We start from the raw sequence: 22,161 nt of genomic DNA, 5'->3' as shown, positions 1-22,161 counted from the left end.
TGCCTGGGAATCGAACCTACAACACTTTGGTTCGCAGCCCGCGCTCAATCCACTGAGCTACGCCAGCCAGGGAGAATTTTAAGAGCAGCAAGAAACAGTTAGTTACCTTACAAGGGAGCTCCCATAAGACAGTCAGATGATTTCTGAACAGAGACACTTTAGGCCAAAAGGGATAGGCATGAAATATTCAAAGTGATGAAAAACAGGGACCTACAACCAAGACTATTTACCCAGCAAAGCTGGAATTTAAAATTCAAAGCAAAATAAACAGTTTCCCAGACAGGAAAAAAAAAAAAAAAGCTAAAGGAGTTCATTACCACCAGACCAGTATTACAAGAAATGTAAAGGACCTACTTTAAGAAGAAATACAGAAATATAGGTATAAAGAATAAAATGGCAATAAATAAGTACCTATTAATAATAACCATAAGTGTAAATGGAGTAAATGCTCCAATGAAAAGACAAAGAATAGCTGAACTGGTAAAAAAAAAAACATGACCCATATATGTATGTTATCTACAAGAGACCCATCTCAGAACAAAAGATACACACAGACTGAATGTGAAAGGATGGAAAAAGATATTTCATGCAAATGGAAAAGAAAAAAGCTGGTGTAGCAATGCTTATATCAGATAAATTAGACTTGAAAACAAAGGCCAAAATGAGACAAAGAAAGACATGATATAATGCTAAAAGTATTGATCTAATAAGAGGATATAACCCTTGTGAACATTTGCACCCAACATAGGAGCACCCAAATACATAAAGAAAATCTTGGTGGACATAAAGTGAAAGGTTGACAATTACACAGTTACAGTAGGGGATTTTAACACCCCTTTGACATCAATGAATAGAGCTCCCAGATAAAAAATCAACAAGACAACAGTGACCTTAAATGACACACTGGAACTAATAGATTTAATTGATATTTGTAGAACATTTCGTCCAAAAGTAGTAGAATATACAACCTTTTCAAATGTGCATGGAACATTCTCTAGGACAAACCATATGTTAGGACACAAAACAAGTCTTAACAAATTCAAGAAGACTGAAATCATATCAAGCATTTTCTCTGACCACAACGGTATAAAACTAGAAATCAATTATAAGAAAAAAATTAAAAACACTCAAACACATGGAGACTAAATAACATGTTACTAAGTAGTGAACAGGTTAACAATGAGATTAAGGAAGAAATCAACAGTTACCTTCACACAAATGAAAATGAACACACAACAATCCAAAAGCTATGGCACACAGCAAAAGAAGTCCTAAGAGGGAAATGTGTAGCATTACAGGCCTGCCTCAAGGAAAAGAAAAATCTCAAATAAACAATCTAACTTTACACCTAAAAGAATTAAAAAAAACAACAAAGCCCAAAGTGAGTAGAAGGAAGGAAGTAATAAAGGTTACAGTGGGAATAAGTGACATAGAGACTAAAAATAATGATATAAACAATCCATAAGTAAGGAACTAATTCTATGAAAAGATAAATAAAATTGACAAAACTTTAACCAGATTCATCAAGAATAAAAAGAGAGGACTTAAATAAATAGAGTCAGAAATGAAAGAGGAGAATTAACAACTGACACCACAGAAAAACAAAGGATTTTAAGAAAATATTACAAACAACTACATGCCAACAAATTGGCCAAACTGGGCAAAATGAATAATTCCTAGAAATATACAATCTTCCAAATCTGAATCAGAAAGAATCATAATATCTGAATAGACTGATTACAACTAATGAAAATGAAGCAGAATAATAAAAAAAAAGCTCCCAACCAACAAAAGTCCTGGACTGGATTGCTTTAAAGATGAACTTAACCAAACATTTAAAGAAGAACTAACAACTATCCTTCTCAAACTACAACACAAAATTCAAGAGGAGACAAGACTCCCAAGCTCATTTTACAAGGCCAGGATTATCCTAATTATAAAACCAGATAAAGACACTATGATGAAAGACAATTATAGGCCAGTATACCAGATGAACATAGATGCTAAAATTCTCAAAATATTAACAAACTGGATCCAGCAACACATTAAAAGATTATAAACCATGGTAAAGTGAGTTTATTCCAGGGGTGCAAGGTTGGTACAATATACATAAATCAATAAATGTGATTCACCACATAAACAAAATGAAGAATAAAAACCACATGATCATATCAATAGAGGCAGAAAAAAGCATTCAATAAAATTCAGCACCAATTTATGGTAAAAACTCAGCAAAGAGGGAACAGAAGGAACATACCTCAATGCCTCAGCATAATAAATACCATGTGATAAACCTGCCGCCAACTTTCTCCTCAATAGTCAAAAACTTAAAAGTGCTTTCCTGAAAATGGGGAATAAGAGAGGGATGCCTGCTTTCACCACTCTTATTTATTCAACATAGTATTGGAAATCCTAGCCACAGCAATCAGAGAAGAAGAGATAAAAGGCATCAAAATTAGAAAGGAGTAAAACTGTCATTATTTATAGATGACATAATAATGTATATATAAAACCCTAAAGACTCCACCAAAAAAACTACTACAACTAATAAATGAATTCAGTAAAGTAACAGGATAAAAAAATTGATATTCAGAAATTGGTAGCATTTGTATACACCAATAATGAACTATCAGGAAGAAAAACTATGAAAAAAAATCCAATTTACAATAGCAACAAAATAAAAAATAAGGGACCTAGGAATAAATTTAACCAAGAAGGTAAAAGACCTGTTCTTGGGAAATTACATGACACCTTAGAAAGAAAGTGAAGAACATACAAATAAGTAGAAGCATATACTGTGTTCATAAATAGGAAGAATTATCATTATTAAAATGTCCATACTACCCAAAGCAATCTATAGATTAAATTCAATTTCTATTAAAATACCAATGACATATCTCATAGAACTAGAACAAATATTCCAAAAGTTTACATGGAGTCACAGATAACCTCAACAATCTTGAGAAAGAAGAACAAAGATGCAGGTATCATCATACCTGGTATCAAACCATACTACAAGGCCACAGTAATCAAAACACCATGGCACTGGCATAAAAATAGGCAGATAGATCAATGGAATAGAATTGAGAGCCCAGAAATAAATCCACATCTTTATGGTCAATTAATTTTGACAAAGGAGGTAAGAACATGCAATGGAGTAAAGACAGTCTCTTTAATAAATGGAATTAGGAAAATTGGACAAATAAAAGCAAAACAAAATGAAGATAGATCACCTTACAACATATACAAGAATAAACTCAAAATGGATTAAAGACTTAAATGTAAATTACAAAACAATAAAAACTCTAAAAGAAAACATAGGCAGAAAAATCTTAGACATTCCTCCTAGCAATACTTTTTCTGATATATGTCCTTGGGCAAGGGAAACAAAAAAAATAAATAAACGGATTACATGAAACCAGAATCTTTTGCACAGCAAAGGAAACCACCAACAAAATGAGATGACAACCCAAAGAATGGAATATATTTGCCAATAATACATCTTATAAGGGGTTAATTTCCAAAATTTATAAAAAAACATACAACTCAAATCAAGGAAACAAGCAATCTAATTAAAAAATGGGTAAAGGACCTGAATAAACATTTCTCCAAAGAGGACATACAGATGGCCAATAGACATGAAAAGATGCTCAAAGTTACTAATCATAAGAGAAAAACAAATTAAAGCCACAATGAGATATCACCTCACACCTGTCAGAAGGGCTGCCATCAATAAGTCAACAAACAACAAGTCCTGGTGAGGATGTGGAGAAAAGGGAACCCTTGTGCACTATTAGTGAGAATGCAGATTGGTGCAGCCATTGTGGAAAACAATATGGAGTTTCCTTAAAAAATTAAAAATGGAACTGCCTTATGACCTAGTGATTCCACTTCTGGGAATATATCCCAAGAAACCCGAAACACTGATTCTAGAGAATATATGATTGCCGATGTTCATTGATGTATTATTTACAATAGCCAAGATTTGGAAGCAGCCCAGGTACCCATTAGTAGATGAGCAGATAAAAAAGTTGTTATACATTTACACAATGGAATACTACTCAGGCATAAAATAAGAAGGAAATCTTACCTTTTGCAGCATCATAGATGGACTGGAGGGTATTATGTTAAGAGAAATAAGCTAGTCAGAGAATGTCAAGTACCATATAATTTCACTTATATATCGAATCTAATGAACAAAATAAACTAACAAAATAGAAACAGACTCATAGATACAGGGAACAGACTGACAGCTGTCAGTGGGAATAGCAGTTGGAGGACTGGGTGCAAAAGGTGAAAGGTTAAGAAAAAACACAGACACAGACAACAGTATAGTGACTGACAGAGAGAAAGGGGGTGGAAAAGGGCAAAGGGGGATAAATGGTGGCAGAGACTTGAGTTTGGGTGGTGAGCACATGATGCAATATGCAGGGCTGTATGCCTGAAACCCACATGGTTTTTCTGACCACTGCCATCCAATAAATCCAATTAAAAATGTTTAAAAAGGAGGAAAAGACATTCTTGAAGAACAAGAATAATGTGGGAACTTTCTCTAGATATCAAGACTTAATACAAACCTGTAGTAATTAAAACACTGTTATATCGGCCAGAGACAGCAAATAGACCAATCAAGCTGAATAAAAAGCTGCCAAAGATTTGCATGTATTTATGAAAACTTGACTTATGCTAAAGGAGGTATTGCACAGCAGTGAGAAATGAACAACTCTTCAATATATAGTGTTGAGAAAACTAGTTATTACTGATGGGGAAGAAACCGAACTTGAGTCTACCCACACCATATATACACACAAATCAAGTCCACATGGATGAAAGACTTCAATATGGAAGCAAAAATATAAAACTATAACTTAAAATATCGCAGAACACTTTGTAAAGCATATGATTGTCTAACCACTATGCTGTGCACCCTGAAACTAATACAAAATATTCATGAATGTAAACATAACTAAGTAAACTTTTTAAGAAAATATTAAGGAAAAGATTATAAAAAAGAAAATTTAAAAGTATAAAACATCTAGAACTTGGGAGAGGAAAGGATTTCTTAAACAAGATGTCATATGTGCAAACCAGAAAACAAAAGTTTATAAAGTTGATTATAATTAAGATATGACAGAGTGAAAATACAAACTGAGGGAAGATATTTTAATATTTACAACACCTATTACCTACAAGAAAATTGTTTCCCAGAATACAAAATGAACTCTTAAAAACCAGTAATAATAATAATAAAAACAATTCAATTTTTGAAAGGGCAAAAAATTTAACAGCTCTATCACAAAAGGCCAGAGATCCAAGTTAGGCCATGCAGATTGGGATCAGACTGGGTGGTCCAGAGGCAGAGGTAGTGGGGAAAGGGTCTATATCTTAAACAAGGGGGGGGAATCATTAACTGTAAACAACTGAAGAAAAAAATGATATTTCAGACCATATTTAAGTGTTGAATGTGTTCAGCAAAAGACACCATGAAGAGGAAAGAGCCAGGATAACTGCCCAAGGACTGTCCATAAACATACAAAAAGATGTCTAACTTCATTGGGGAAATACAAATTGATGCCTCAGTGAGCCATTTCACACTGGTCAGGTCAGACCTCCTCAACTTCACTGGGGAGAATGTGGCAGAAACGCATCTCTCATCCACTACTCGAAGGACTGCAAACCACTAAAAAGCACTGTAGTACTTCAGAAAATGTTTGCATTATCTATCCAGGTGAAGATAAACATACTGTACAATGCAGTAATTCCACTCTGTGTATGATAGACTTTCTTGTACATGTGATTCAGAAATCATGAATAACTATGTTCATAGCACATTATTTGTACTGGGAAAACCAGGAAAAGCTCAAATGTTTATCAACAGTGTTACAACCACTGTGGAAAACAGTTTGGCAGTTAAAAAAATTATTTTAAAAATATATCTTATTGATTATACTATTACAGTTGTACCATTTCTTTTCTCCCCTTTATTCCCCTCCACCCTTCATCCCCCCTCTCACCAGCACCCCTCCCCACACACACACACCGCCCTTAGTTCATGTCCATGTGTCATACATACAAGTTCTCTGGCTTCTCTATTTCCTATACTATTCTTAACCTCCCCTTGTCTCTTTTGTATCTACCATTTATGCTTCTTATTCCCTGTACCTTTTCCCCATTCTCTTTCCCTCCCTCTCTCTACTGTTAACCTTCCATGTGATCTCCATTTCTGTGATTCTGTTCCTGTTCTACTTGTCTCCTTAGTTTGTTTAGTTTTTTTTTATATATTCAGTTGTTAATTGTGGTGAATTTTTTGTCATTTTACTGTTCATATTGTTGATCATCTTTTTCCTAGACAAGTCCCTTTAACATTTCATATAATAAGGGCTTCATGATGTTGAACTCCTTCAACTTGACCTTATCTGGGGAGCACCTTCTCTGCCCTTCCATTCTAAATGAAAGCTTTGCTGGATAGAGCAGTCTTGAATGTAGGTCCTTGCCTTTCATGGCTTTGAATATTTCTTTCCAGTCCCTTCTTGCCTGCAAGATTTCTTTTGAGAAATTAGCTGCCCCTTATGGGAACTCCTTTGTAGGTAATGGTCTCCTTTTTTCATGCGGCTTTTAAGATTCTCTCCTTATCTTTAATCTTGGGTAATGTAATTATGATGTGCCTTGGTGTGTGCTTTCTTAGGTTCAGCTTCTTTGGGACCCTCTGAGCTTCCTGAACTTTATAGAAATCTATTTCCTTCACCAGATTTGGGGAGTTCTCCTTAATTTTTTTAAAAATAAGTTTTCAATTTCTTGCTCTTCCTCTTCTCCTTCTGGCACCCCTGTGATTTGGATGTTGGAGTGTTTAGAGTTGTCCTGGCGCTTCCTCAGCCTCCCCTCGTTTTTTTGTTGCTTTTTTTAAAATTCTTGTTTCTTCATTCTGTTCTGGTTGAATATTTATTTCTTCTTTCTGCTCCAAACCGTTGATTTGTGTCCCAGTTTCTTTCCCTTCACTGTTGATTCCCTGTATATTTTTCTTGATTTCACTTTGCATAGCCTTCACTCTTTCCTCTGTTGTGCAACCATACTTAATCATTTCTGTGAGCATCCTGATTACCACTGTTTTGAACTCTGCATCTGATAGCTTGGCTATCACTTCATTGCTTAGTTTTATTTTTGGAGCTTTGATATGTTCTTTCATTTGGGCCCTATTTCTTTGTCTCAGCACCCTGGTACATTGTAAGATGCAGGGCCTTAGGTATTCACCAGGGTGGAGTAACTCACCTTGCTGTGTTGTAGGGCTGCATATGGGGGAGGGGTCTGAGAGGAAACAGTGCTGCTTGCTAGGCTCTAAGCCAGCTTTCAGTCACTTCTCCGGATGCCCAGAATAAAATTGGACCCTTCTGGTGCTGACTCTTGGGTGGTGGGCTTGGATACATCCTAGGACCCTGTGGGTCTCTCCAGTTAACTCTCCTGTGAAGCTGGGAGTTTCTCCTGCTGCTACAACCCCCACAGATTTTTAGAGGTTTTGAAGCTTTATTTCCCAGTGCTGGAAACTTGGGTTGCTCAGTCTGTCTTGATCCCCAGTTGTTCCTCATGGTTTATCTGCACACAAATGTGGGACCAACTGGTCCTGCACTCGCTGCCTTGCTGTGTATCCTCTTTGCCCTAGCCCCCCATCTCAGCCCCTCTCACCAGCCTGAATGAATATTTCTTCTTTAACTCCTTGGTTGTAAGACTTCCATATAGTTCAACTTTTTGGCAGTTCTGGTTATTTTTTGTTTTTAAATTGGTTGTTGTCTTTTTGGTTGTGCAAGGGGGCACAGTGTACCTACCTATGTCTCCATCTTGGCCAGAAGTGGTAGTTAAAATTAAGCATATACCTATCATATGATCCAGCCATTCCACTCCCAGATACTTACCTAAGAGAAAAGAAAGCCTAGATCCATACAAAACCTTACACAAAAATGTTTCCAGGAGCTTTATCTGTAATAGCCCCAAAATGCAAGTAACCTATATGTCCATCAACAGGTGAATGGATAAACAAATTGTGATATATCTATAATATCAAGTACTATTAGGTTTTAAAAAAAACGAATGAACACCTAATAACAAGGATAAATTTCAAAATAATTGTGCTGAAAGAAGCCACATAAGAAGAGTATATATACAGTAGGATTTGATTTATATAAAATTCTAGAAAATTCAAATTTATCTATAACAACAGAAAGTAAAACTGGTTACATTGCCTGGAAGGAGGAGGGCTGCATTACAAAAGGGCAAGAGAAACATTTTGGGGTGATGGATACTTACATTATCTTAATTGTGGTTTTGGTTTCTCACACACACACACACACACACACACACACAATCAGTAAGTTAGATACTTTTATATCTAAAGTATATTTTAGATATAAATGTAAGGGCCACAGTAAAACTGTTTTTAAAAGCCCCAGCAAAACTACAATTGTTATTAAGAAATACATACACAGACGGGTAAATTAAAAAGAAGAGCAATAAATGATTAAGTCAAAATTCAATATAGTAATTACCTAAAACTGGGGAAATGGAGGGAGGCACCAGTGGGAGGCACTAGGGACCCTGCCAGGTTTTGGTACTTGTAATTTTCTGTGTTTGAAACTGAGTTGTGACTATGTTACTATCATTCTGTAACTACATATGTTTTATACCTTTTGTATAGATATAAATCTCACAACTTAGAAAAAAAGAGACTCTGTGGAGAGGACCACAAAGGAATGAACCTCTATTTGGTAAACTGCACCTGTAGCATTGCAGGGCAGGACACCCTAAAGACCTTCCAAATAAAGTTTAGCCCTTTCAAGTCTGCTCTGTGTCACTGGATGGAAATGGCAAATTCTTCTATTTGAGACAGATGGGTTATGAATTTCAAACAAGAACGAATGAAAAGATCAAACAGAAAAGCTATTGTTCACCACCCTAACTTGTTGTATTTCTGTGTTTATTAGTATGTAAGTAGTTGCCCCGTCTGCTCACAGCAGCCTTGAGGTATAGGGACATGTAGTAATTAATATAGACAGAATGCCTACCAGTTAAGAGTAGCTTATCTTCCTTGCATTTTTTTTCTCTAGAAGGTCATAGTTGTTTCTCCCTTTAAAGCATTTAAAATTTTATTCCTCATATTTTTTTCACTTGGTTATGGTCTTTATCAACTAAATACAAGTTATAGTGTAGTGAAGGTGGCCAGTGTTGGGGGGGGGGTGCTGCTGAGGCTGGGTGGAGGTGGGCAAAGCAGGGACGGGGGGAATGAGGGACATCTGTATTAGTGTCAACGATAATTTTTTTAAAGCTATAGTAAATAAACTGCTGTTATCCTCTCCTCACTTTGCTTGAATTTTGCTGGGAGTAGGTCTTGGAAACTCACTTCTCATAACTGTAGAGTAAGCAGGAAACTCTGGGGCTTTCTGGGTAATTTAAGAGACCATTTCGTGTCATTTGGAAAAGAAAGAGCTATGCTCCAAGCTTGGTTCTTAGATGAGCTATTTTAGATGAACCACAATGTCTGCAACACCATTAAGGATTTAAAAAAAAATCCTCACCCAAGAGCATATTTATTGATTTTAGAGAAAGGAGAGAAAAACATCAATGTGAGAGAGAAGTGGGAAAGAAACATCCACTGATTGCCTCTTCTATGTACCCCACTTGGGAGGAACTCTCAACCTAGGCATGTGCCCTGACCAGGAATTGAACCGGCAACCCGCTGGTGAAAGGGGACCTCACTCCAGCACACTGAACCACCTGGCCAAGGGCCATCACTGAATTTTTAATCAAAAGATCTTCAAGGACTATGGTGCCTACTTCGCTTTCCACAGCAACTACATCAAAGCATGCAATTCTTGGGGATGTCTTACTTTGTGTTGTGTTTGCCTGCTGGCTTTAGCTATTCCACTCAGCCCTTCCACTGTGCAGCAGCCTGTCTCCAATAATCAATGTAGTGCTAAAAGCCTCTTAACACTAGTTCATTAAAAGTTTGTATTACATAGTTTTGTTTTAACCTCCTGAAGACGTCCACCTGGCTACTAATTGAAGCAAGGGTTACATTAACAGATTCCAGAGGTCTTAAGCCTAAATCGCTTTACAGAGCACTGAATAAGCAAAACCCTTATCAACACCGCAGAAAACAAGGTCACGCCCAGCTCAGATAACTAGACGAGGTCTTTAAGAAACCCGCCTCTGCTTTCCCCGCCTTCCCTTACGGCATGCACTTCCGGCCGCAGGGGCGCTCGGGAGCGTGCTTCTCGAGCCTCCACCAACCAGCGGCTCCGTCGGACCAGCGCAAGTGCGCGAGCTCACGTTTGTGCGCAGGTTCGAATCTCCGCCGCTTAGCGGTTATTCTCCAACGTCCGGTTGCACCCCTACGGCAGCAAAGGCTGTGCCCGCCTGCTGCGGAGAGCCAGATTGCCGCCCCACTCCGGGCTTCCTGCCCACCTTCCTGCCTCGGCCTCGCCCCAACTAAGTCCTCTCCTTGTCTCGCGCGCTCGGCCCCCGCCCTCCACCGCTATCTGCGCTCGGCCTCCCGCCCTGGGCGGCTTCCACCTGAGCCTCCCAGGCCCATGGCCAAGCGGCGTGCGGCCGAGCCGCTAACGTTCCACGTGCCTTGGAAGCGGCCCCTGCTCTGCAACTTTCCGGAGGAGCCGCCGCCGCCGCCGCCGCTCTGGATCCCACTGGCGGCGGAATCACCTCCCGGGCAGCACCTTGGCGTCCCGGACCTGCCCCGAAAGCGCAAAATCGACGCGGGGGCTATGACTGAGCCTTCGGGTTCGCCCAGCAAGCGCCACGATTGTGGGGAGACCAACGCTCGGGGCAGCGCGGAGGGTGAGGGCCGTGGCTTGGAGACCGGCGAGCCCTCGCTGCTGCAGCAGCCGCCCCTGCGGCCCAACGGGCCGGGGGAGGAGCCCGGGGGCGCCCGGCCCCCGAGGGGCGGTGGCGACAACGGGGCGGGGCGCGCAGAGACCCCGCGGGGAGACTGGGGGGCCTCATCGCGCCAGGTAGGGGCTGGGGGCCGGCTGGGCAGCTCCAGGGCTGGGTGGGTGGGGTCACCATTTTCCCAGGTACTTCGCGCAGTGGGAAGGACCTGATCGTTCCCCGTTAGACTCATATTCATCAAGACGCCCCAAAAGGCGAAAAGCTGGGGTCACTACTTCAGGAACGGACGCCCACCTCCAGGCAACACAGCGGGGGCCTCAGGGCCAACCCTTGGCAGCGTTTTGAGAGTCCGACGGGCTGAAAGCACTTCGATAAACCAGGGGATACAGGCCGTCTGGTGAGGTAGACCTGTCTTTGCAGCTTCCTTGCCTATGTTAGTGAGATGGAAGTAGGAGCACGGCACCTCCCACTAGACTTGTAAGTTTGGTGGAGATGGTGACTGAGCTGCTACAGGTTCAAGCCAACCACAAACGTCAGGGAAAGATGTAGTGTGCCTTCCTTGGTTTAACAAGGATTTGTTTCCAGAATTCGTGATTTCTTTCTAAAGACGTGAGCAGTGTGGTAGCCATCAACTGGATGGACGTTATGCATGGGACTTTTTAGAGAGAGAACGGGCTTATGCATCTTGGGAAAAGTCATTTTATCAATGATAGTGTTAAATCTAATCCTTCAAAAAAAATTGTTGAAAATTAACTTGGGCCCTAAGGTGTACGAGGATCTTTGGAGAGTTCCCCTTCTTTGGTAAAGAGCCTGCCCTATCTGTGCTGTTCAGTATGGCAACCACTAGCCATGGAACACTTGAAATGGGATGTGCTGAAAGTGTAAATACAACTAGATTTCAAAGATGTCAAAACATTTTATATTGATTACATGTTGAAATAACTGGAGATAATGGATTGAATATAATAGGTTAAAATTCATTTTACCTACTTTTAGTGTTTTGCTTTTGTTTTAAATATGGCCACTGAGAATTTAAAGTTATGTTTGTGGCTGGGATTATGTATTTATTGGACATCTTTGGCCTAGACTTAGGAATTCAAATTCCTTTTTGGCAGTTGTCTGGTTGACATGGAGCTCTGGGGTCAAAGAACCAAATGGTAGGGCTCAGAATTTACCAGACTCTTCAACCATTACATCATAGCCTCTAGGCCATACCTCTCCATTGCTTGAGTATTTTATGCAGAATTTATTAAATACTTTGCTCTCCTCTCCCCCAAAAGAATTGAGGTTCTTTTGGCATGACTTGCTCTTGGTGAAAAATCCAGTAAAATAATGAGAATTTTATAGTTAGGAAAGATCTTTTCTTGTGATTGTGAAATTATCCCTTAGAGCAGGGGTGTCAGACTCTTTTTCACCAGGGGCCACATTAGCTTAGGGGTTGCCTTCAAAGGGCTGAATGTAATTTCAACTCCTTAACAGTTAAGGAGTAGTTACATTTATACAGTCCTAAAATTATTTCGGCCCTTTGAAGGCAATCTCGAGGCTGATGTGGCCCCCCATGAAAATGAGTTTGACACTCCTGCTTTAGACATAATCATGGTAAGTGTTTCTGAATGAAATTGTAAAGGTTTTTATGCCCAATTTTCTCGGAATTTAGGAAACATGAGCCATATTTAGACTTTCTTCTTCATACTACTTTTAGGTTCAAAATTAGCTTGTTTAAAGCCTAGTGATAGCACTTGCATTTTGAAAATAGAATAAAGAATTAGAATTTCCAATTAAATTATGCCTCTGCCAATATGAAAAACCTAAAAAAGGTAGTAATCCAGACCTACTGGAAAACTTGCCTCTTCAGACCCCACCCATACATAAGCCTTGTCTTTCCTTCCAGAATATACTGAGTACGGTGTGCCACAGATTGGTAAGATGGAAATGTGGAAATGGCAGGTAGTCAAAGGAGAGTTTTTTTAGTAAACTGGCACAGATGTCTGGTTAGAATCTCAGAGACACATTTGTGTCTTCCTCCACAGCAGTGACTACATCTGGCAGTTCCCTGCATCCTATTGTCACTAGGCTCCTGGCAGGAAACAAGAAGGGTTCCTTCCCCAAGACCAAGTTCCCTGTTCATCAACTCTCCCCTGCACCTCCCCCCCCCCCAACCCACCCCGGCAAAAGTCCCAGAACCCTCATGTTCCTTCCTTTTCTGTTCCTTGAGCTGCTTCTCTTCTGGATACTTAAAAGAAGAAGGAATTTCCTGTACCTTCCCTCTTTCCTGCCTCCAAAGATGCAGGGGTTGTGTTTTAAGGGTTTCACAGATATTTACCAAAGGAAAACAGGATAAACAAAAACACAAAGTTAAAAAGCTGTTTCAGTTTGTGCAGTAAATGTCTCCCTGGCTCTTGTGCTTCGAATAAGGCTTAGGTCTGCCCTCACTTTTGGGATCTCATTTAGGAAAAGTTTTCTCAAATATGTTCTTTCTGTATTGGGGATGTAGTCTAGGCAGAAACTCAGAATATTTTGAGTTGTTTCAGATTTTTTTTTACTAGAAAACTAAAAACCAGGTATTCATTAAATATTCATCTTTTCTCATGTTAATGTCACTTGATGCAAACTAGTTGCTTTGTCAGTGCTGACCCTTACTGTTTAAAACATTTTTAACAGAAAATGAGCAAAAATGTTGTTTCCTAGAAGTGCGTGATTAATGATTCAAAAGCTTCTTGGGATGTAATAACCTAGCAATATTGAGCAATTACAGTGCCAAACCTTAATTCTTAAGAGTGTCATTTGTTTTGCTGATTAGCAAACACTTAGATCTAGATCAGAGTTAGTGGGTAGTGCAAATCCTGGTCTGTCTGGTGGCTGAGTTTGTGCTCTTAGCTACTAGGTTACACTGACATCATTAAAGGATCCTTTTTTGGCCATGTTTATAGGTAGGTAGTACAAACAATAGATTTTGTGCAATAGGCAAAGAAATAGATCCTTGCTTTTAACCCTATTTGCTTAAAATGAACATTTTCTTGGCATCCTTTAAATTACTACATTTTCATCCCAGTGTTAAGAAATTCCATAGAGACTCAATTCTCTAAGACCCAGGGGTGTCCAACCTTTTGGTGTCTCTGGGCTACACATTAAATAAACAAAAACTGAGTAAAGAAAAGGTTTTAAGTACCATAAATTTATGATTTTGTGTTGGGCCACATTCATAGCCATCCTGTGCTACATGCTGCCCGTGGGCTGCAGGTCAGACACCCCTGCAAGCCTTAGTGTCTAAGGCACTGAATGACATTCTTAATGAGATTTTCCTGTATCCCCGTGCTTTTTTGTAGCCAGCCACAATCAGCTATTCATTGGAAGGTGGCTGGTGCTAGAAATGTAAAGTACTTGCCAGATTTTGAAAACTTAGCATGACAAAAAGAATGTGAACTATCTCATTAATTTAAAAAATGTTGATTGCATGTTGAATTTACAATAGTTTGGATATATTAGATCAAATAAAATATTAATTCACCTGACCTCTGGGCAGCCTGGGCCTCCCTGCCAGGAGCCTTGAAAGAAGAAAGGACTTGGCGTACCTTTTGTGATGAAGAGGCTAAGAATGAGCTCATACCTCAGAAGCCCATACCTGGTGTCACCTGGCTGACCCCCAGGTGGTCCCAAAAGTCTAGTCTCATGTATACCTCCCGCCCCTACTTTCCAGGACTCGAAAACACCATGGGCAATTTATGACAAAGAATCTTATTGGTATCCTGTCCTTAGAAACTCATTCTATTCTTGAAGCCTGGTCAGCTGCCTGCATGGTGCAGAGGTGCCACCAGCTCAATTTAGCCACTCATAGTTTTGCCAATCACCTTGGCACTAGTTGAACTGTCTTAACTGGAACATTGCCTCTCCATTCCCCTTACTTTCACTTGTCACTTATACTAGATACGTTCAAATATATGTTAAGACACACCGAAATGGGACATGCCCAGTGGGTGCCTTTCAGAAGCTAAAAAGGAGGAGAATTTTGAGTCTTCCAACTTTAGGACTTGCCTGTGGGCCCCTGGCCCATAGCTGGGGCTTCCACTGGCTGTCAAAAGCCGTTTTTCTTGATGTCCTAAGAGAAGTCAGTGTAGCAACTGAAGGAGGATCAGGAATTTAGGGCAAGACCACAGCAATGCTTCCAGGGTGCCAGGAGGAAAACAGGGCAGTGATTGTATGCAGTGAAGTGTTTCTCTTGATTAAATTAAATGCAGTGTATGGTTTGGTGCATATGTGCCTATTTTTTCACTAAATTATTTCTAAAGTAATTTGGTTTATCAAGAGCAATAAAGCATTAAATCTTTTTTTTTTTTACAAAGGTTACCATAATTAATATGAGAAAGGTATGTACTGTATTTTGCCATGTATAATGCGTACTTTTTTGCCCTCATTTTTCAGGAGAAAATAAGGATGCACATTATACATGGGCAGTACTAATTATGTATCATTACAAATGTTTTTAATTCTTTTATTTATGTTTATGTGTTAAAAGTGTAACTCTGGAAAGCAATAACAGTATCCATTGCAAAACAATACCTTGGAATATGATGATCAGTTTTGTTTCTAAGTAATAAATAAAAAATTGAGTGAAAAAAATGAAAAATTTTTTCGTGAAAGTTTGGGCCAAAAACATGGGTATACGTTAGACACGGAGGCATATTATGCACAGCAAAATATGGTAATAGTGAATGCATTTATATAATAGGCTGGACGGCAAATATTTTAGGCTTTGTGGACCACATACAGTCTCAACTACATATTTTTATTTTTATCTTCGATACCCCCCAACCCTTTAAAATGTGAAAAATATTCTTAGCTGCTGGGCCATACACACAAAAAAGCTGAAGGCCGGATTTAACCTCTGGGCTCCAGTTTGCCAAACTCATATGTGACCTGTTTCTTTTTACTTTACTATAGATACTAGAAAATTTTTAAATTACATATGTGGCTTCCATTATCTTTCTGTTGAATAATGCTGCCTTAGCAAGTATGAGCCTAACAGAAGAATAGACCATAGTAGAATAGATACAGGTATATGGACACCCGTCTGGGATGGATAATGGTCACCTTGTGGGTCTGTACATAATTCCATTGCTGCTTCCTTTGCACAAAGTATTTGTAATGTTTTTGAACTTCTGTGCCAATTTTATACTTTATTGGAAGGAACATCAATGTCACTTCATAGTTACTTAAGACAAATTTATAGCCATTCATAGTAAGCTGTTAAATTTTTAAGGGGCCAGTGCTCACTTGAATTTTACCAATTTTGCTATATTGATTTAAAAGTCATGCCTTGTACCAAATGGTATCTTCATAAAAAAGATCAGTTTGTTTTGCTATTTATCATGTGTATATCCTAATACATTTTAAAAAGTTGTCAAAATATTTTAACCTATGTAAATCAATCTCTCAAAATACCAAACCCCAGAAAAAAAGACAAAAAAATAAGTTTTAAGGTTTGCATGTATTTTTTCAATAAAAATGTTATCCTCATTGAAAGACAAAAATTTCAAGACATTTTCTTTGGTTAAAAATAGAAGAAAATTGTCAGAAGTAATATTGTTGAAAGAAATTCTTTTGCCCTGGCCAGGTGTCTGAATGGTTGGAACATCATCCCATACACTAACAGGTTGTGGGTTCAGTTCTCAGTCAGGCACATAACCTAGGTGGTGGGTTCAATCCCTGGTCGGGGAATGTAGGGGAGGCAGCCAATCTATATTTCTCATATCAATGTTTTTTTCTCCCTTCCTCAAATCAATAAACATATCCTAGGGTAAGGATTTTAAAAGAATTCCTTTTAAGAATTAAAAAAAACTTAATTGATTTTTAGAGAAACATCAATTTATTTTTCCACTTATTTATGTTTTTATTGGTTGATTCTTGTATGTGCCCTGACTGAGGGTCAAACCTGCAACTTTGGCTTATCAGGATAATGCTACCTGCCCAAGGCCTTGAAAGAAAATCTTAAATTTAAACTAACAAGAAATACTTTCACAAATCTGTGAATATGAAAATGCACAGATTTCATCGAGCCCATGAAGTACTTTGATTAGACAGAATTAAAAATGTATATTTGTTGAAGATAAAAGTAAAAGTAAAAAGATGTGTTTTCTTTTAAAACAAACTTTACTAAAAAAAAATCTTTCTAAACATTGATGTACTTTTATTTCTCTTTATTTCCTAAAGCTCAATGAAGAATTTTGGCAGTATAACACCTTCCAGTACTGGAGGAATCCTTTACCACCTATTGATCTGGCAGACATTGAAGATATAAATGAAGGTACCCTTACAGAAGCAAGGCTTCAGGACAAGGATGAAGTGGTTGAAAGTGACATGGAGTCCTGACAGAGGAGCTGAAGAAATAGGCTTTTCTGAATTTGAGAAGACATCTCTAAATTAATTTATGTATTCCCAAGGAAAAAAATTATTTTCCATACTTTATGTGATTTCTTCCCAAACTTGAAAAACAAGGAAATATTGTTTTAAAGATAAATGCCTGCAGTCACTATGGAAACTCCCAATAGGTTGTCAGTGGTAATAGTACGTTTAAAGTGGAATTATTTTATGTATGCGTTCTTAAAGAAAAATTTGTGTTTAGATTCTAAATTTGAAGATACCAACCTTATAAAAAGGAATTCTGACAGCTTTAGAAATAGGTAAGAAACATTCAAATAGTCCTCTCTGCAAGAAATTGTTAATTTGTGGTACATGAAATGAATGTTGTTTTCTAGTAACTTAGTAAAATGTTATTTAATATACTTTATTGACTCTTCTGAGTTGAACAAATAGCCAACAAACATCTATGCAAACTTAAACTGTGGGGAATTCTTTCTGAAAGCTGGTATTGTAAAAGAGCTTTCTAAAAAAACAAAAATGGAAAGCTTTCTAAATGTAAAGTAGTGAGAATTTTAACATGGGTAGAATGTTAAACTCTACTTTGGGGTATCAAAAATGGGTAAACAATGATGAGAAATGAGTAGGTGCTTTTCCTCTTCTAAGATGAAAGAAATTTATTGTATTTCTTTTTAAAAAAACATGTTTTTGGTTTTGAATTGCCTTGAGGATGTGGTTTTTATTGCTTATTACTGTAGACTTGTAGTTCTCAACACTGGCAACACTTCACAGATCTTTGCCTGGACCCCTTCTTATTTAATTGTTCTGATGTGGGCCTTAGATATAGCTGTTTCTCTAAGCACCAACCATCCTCCCTGCCCACCCCCTTCCCATTTCTCTAATGTGCAGACAGGTTTGAGGACCACTAGACTAATGGTAGTTTTTCCTGTTTGAAGGAGATAACTAATTTGGACTGAAGCAATGCCTGTTAATTAGCTTTGTTTTTATTTTATCCTGTTGATGGTTTTGTTACAACTAAATTATTGCATAGTTACTATTTCATTGTTAAATAAAGTAAGCTGTTTGTGTTTGAGTTATGAGTATCAATGATTAAGTTAATTGTATTCTAGAATGTTGGCTTTGTAATTGATTAACTTGTATATTTTTGTTGTTAATGATATTAGATTCAAAATTCAGGAAGGATGATGAATGCCAATGAGAGGGGAAAAGAATGCTTTGTATGGACTATAGGATTTAAATGTGGGTTGATAATAAGAGTATTATAGAACAGAAGGCAAACTGTATAGTATTGTGGTTAAGAGTTAAGGCTTTGGAGTCTGATGTGATTCAAAGTCTTATACTGCCACTTTCTACCTGTGTGACATTATCTCCAAGCCCCAGATTCCTCTGTTGTAAAATAAGAAACAATAAATAGTATCTACCTCAGAGAGACTTTGTTTATTGTCAAATAATATACTAAGTACTTTACCTGCATCATCTTGTTTGTCTCATAATACCCTTATTGTAGGTACAAAAAATAATTAGAATACATATATTTCCTGTAGGTGCTCTTCCTTCTACTTTAAATTGCGACTAGATATTTCAGGATAAAGATTGGGATTGAAGAAATAGCAGGGGTAGCACACAAGTGGTGGAAGCTATTAAAGTACTGTGGAAAAAATAAAATGTAAACTTTCTCCCTGCCCCACACCGTTCTGTTTGACCTGAGGGTAGAAAAGTGTCCATTTTTGCTCACTGCTATTCCTGGTTCCCACAACAGTGCCTGTCACAGAGTAGACAGTCAATAAATATTAATGAATGAATGGGCATTCTTATGTAGGCCATTTTTTTCAAAAATATGTATGCTCAAGTTCTGTTGCAGAACTCAAATAGAAAAAAAATTGGAAGTTTATTATATATTATTAATTTATTACAAAAACATTGCTAAATTGATATAAAGATAAGCCAACCAAATGAACAATTGGAGGTGGTTATTTGTATGCTCTCACAGGAAGTCTTTTGGACATTGCACAGTCTGAATGGGAGATTCAAAGAGTAGCTCAAATTTTTCAAGCATTGTATGTCAACATTAAACCAAAAGGTAAATTCAGGGAAAAATACTTGCTGTTAACATGTTAGAGGTTTTATATTCTTTACATATATTTTACAAGAACGGTGTATTTGTACCTACACCTGTGTGTGTGTATAGAGAGAGATTAAGATTTGAAATAATTACATTCTTTAAAAAAGTAAGTAAACCTCAGGTAATTTGGCAAAATTGTATTGTGCTTAATTGAGATGGAAACCTAAAAGTAGGGTTTTGGGGCCCTGCCTGCTATAGCTCAGTGGATTGAGCACAGGCCTGTGAACCAAAGCATCACCGGTTTGATTCCCAGTCAGGGCACATGCTTGGGTTGCAAGTCATATCCCCAGTATGGGGTGTGTTAGAGGCAACCACACATTGATGTTTCACTACCTCTCCTTCTCTTCCCCATCTCTCTAAAATAAATAAATAAAATCTGAAAAAAAAAAAAGTAGGGTTTTCTTTGTTGTATACTCTACCCAGAGCCCTTAACAACATCTTACCACAATATGATTATAAAAATGAAATTAACAGTAATATAATGCTATCATGTGGACATGGAAAGAATGACTTAAGACAACTCTTAAAGGGTTTATGTCAAAAACCTTCAAAATCGATAAACTACATTCAGATTTCACCGTTGTCTTACTAACTTCCTTTTTCTGGCCCAGGATTCAATCCATAGTCACCTGTCATATTTAGTTTTAGTATCTTCTTAATCTCCTTAATCAAGCAATTCCTTGGAATTTCTTTGCCTTTCATGACCTTGGTATTTTTTGAAAAGTTATTTTGTAGGATGGCCCTCAATTTCTATTTGCTTGATGCTTCTCATAATTAGGTATTTTTTGGTAAGAACTCCATAGAAGTGATGATGTAGCCTTATCAGTATATTATACCAAGAGGCAGAAGCATTAATGTCAACTTGTCTCATTATTGAGGATTGTAACATTATTTGGTTAAGGTGGTGTCTGCCAAGTTTTTCTATTGTATAGTTACTGTTTTCTCCTTTGGAAATAGTTTTCTTCTGGAAAGATACTTTGAGACTACGTAAATACTCGCCTCATCATATTCTGCCCACAGATTTTAGGATCTGTTGATTCTTGCCTAAAATATTTATTACTCTGGTATATGTCAAACAGTAATTTTCTATTTCCAGCATCCTTTTTACATTTCTTCGTTGGAATTCCAAAAGCTTTCCTTTCATGTCCCCCATCTCTTTATTCAATTATGTTTATCTGTATAGATTAATGTATATATATTCTAAGAGTTATAATCCATTATTATTATTTGGCTGCAGAAATTATCCCAGATTTAGCCATTGGGAGGCCCTTCATGTTGCCTCTTGTGCTACCCCCTTTTTAAATGTATAACTTATTGTGTGCATATTGGTTAACAATGGCAGTGCACTCCCGTGTTTACAAGGTTCATTGATGGAAATCAGTAGTAGCTGTGCAACACTGTTATTTACTAGACAATTTGAGCCTTGGTATCCTCTTCAGAAAATGGGGACATTAATACCCACCTGAGAGGAACAGAGTAAGGTAAAATAACATGAAGGCTGTGAGGAACCCATAGTGGGCATGAAATAGCTTTCCCTCTTCCATTACACTACTCTATATGCATGTTTTCACTGTCTTTCTGATAGCTAATACATACATACATACCTAAACTATTCATGATCTCTGAAAATACCTGAAGTTGATTGAGAAGACTACGTTGAAAGAATTTTAGGTCTTAAATTATTTGGAGTCCACAGACCTAAATAATATTCCAGCAATTTATATGTATTAATTTCTGTATCTTGGCATCCTTTTGATAAGACCCTGTGCTGGTGAGAATTCTTAGATGGGCACCAAGATTCCCCAGGCCTGGTTGACACGGACTCTGGCCCGCGGGACCTGTGTGTTGTGGCTGCGATGAACAAATTCACATGGAAGTCCTGTGGAGAAAAAGGGACAGCATGGCCACTCTCTGAGTAAATCAGGGGCAGGGCTGCATTCCCCAGTGCCACGCAGAATGGTCCCCTATGCCTGGTGTAACGTCCAGTTCTACCAAACACATATAGTCACTGCTGTGAATAATTTTGCAAATGTAATCAAAGTCCCAAGCCAGTTAACCTGAAGATAAGGAGATGATCCAGGTGGGCCTGACCTAATGATATGAGCCCTTAAATATGGTTGGAGAGGCCAGAGGTAGGAAGTCAGAGAGGTGAAGCATGTTGGGGGGAACCAATATGAGAGCAATTCTTTAGGCTTTGAACATGGAAGAAGCCATGTGACAAGAACCTCAGAACAACCTTCAGAGGTTCCCTGTCTAGTTTCAGAAGCTGTAACCCCCCACAGCTAAGGCTGAATAAAACGGCCTTGGGACCATAAGCCACTAAGGAGACAAAGCTTATCCTCCTGGTGGGGGTGCAGCCTCTGCCCCCTTTACTTCACCCTGCTTGGCCCCGGGTGGATGACTGGTTAGCCAATGATGGGTAAGATTCTTCAAGGGAGGGGTAACCTAAGGCAGGCATGGTTGTGATGGGGCCATCAAGGAAGGACTTGGGGGACTATAGAGAAAGTGGGTAATGGACCCTCACCCCTCAGCTTGGACATAGCTTGAGTCCTCATTCTGTCCTTAAGAAGTCTCCTAATCTCTTTGCTACCTTACTTCCCCTGGCTGACTTAAACCTGAAACGATGCTGGAGGGCAGTGCAGCCCTGGGCAGGAACAGGTGGTTCCCTGGGGTGATCAGGCCTAAGTAAGAATGCATAAAATCCTGTGAAACCTGCTTTGCTAAGAATACCCTCAATTTAAATAATAAGGGTCCAAGCATAAAATGAGTTTATTTCC

The 22,161-nt window shown here is 38.4% G+C and overlaps 1 protein-coding gene across 1 annotated transcript; it reads left to right on the top strand.

Moving 5' to 3' along the window:
• The first annotated feature begins 10,294 nt into the window (after positions 1–10,294).
• CUNH9orf40 (chromosome unknown C9orf40 homolog) lies at positions 10,295–18,691 on the top strand. Its single transcript, XM_045840266.1, has 2 exons — positions 10,295–11,009; positions 17,095–18,691. The coding sequence occupies exons 1-2, from the start codon at positions 10,575–10,577 to the stop codon at positions 17,251–17,253; spliced, it is 594 nt and encodes a 197-aa protein (XP_045696222.1). The 5' UTR covers positions 10,295–10,574; the 3' UTR covers positions 17,254–18,691.
• The last annotated feature ends 3,470 nt before the right edge of the window (positions 18,692–22,161 follow it).

Source organism: Phyllostomus hastatus, unplaced genomic scaffold, assembly GCF_019186645.2.
Source record: "Phyllostomus hastatus isolate PE091 unplaced genomic scaffold, TTU_PhHast_1.1 phas_contig_34, whole genome shotgun sequence".
Classification (NCBI taxonomy): Eukaryota; Metazoa; Chordata; class Mammalia; order Chiroptera; family Phyllostomidae; genus Phyllostomus; species Phyllostomus hastatus.
Note: the sequence above shows the minus strand (reverse complement) of the source record. Positions and strands in the feature narration are given on the sequence as shown.

Bases quoted from the DNA above. Each gene is read 5' to 3' on its own strand.
- CUNH9orf40 (XM_045840266.1), top strand. From the start codon at position 10,575: ATGGCCAAGCGGCGTGCGGCCGAGCCGCTAACGTTCCACGTGCCTTGG. The intron at 11,010-17,094 runs GTAGGGGCTGGG...TATTTCCTAAAG, and splicing joins GGGGGGCCTCATCGCGCCAG to CTCAATGAAGAATTTTGGCA.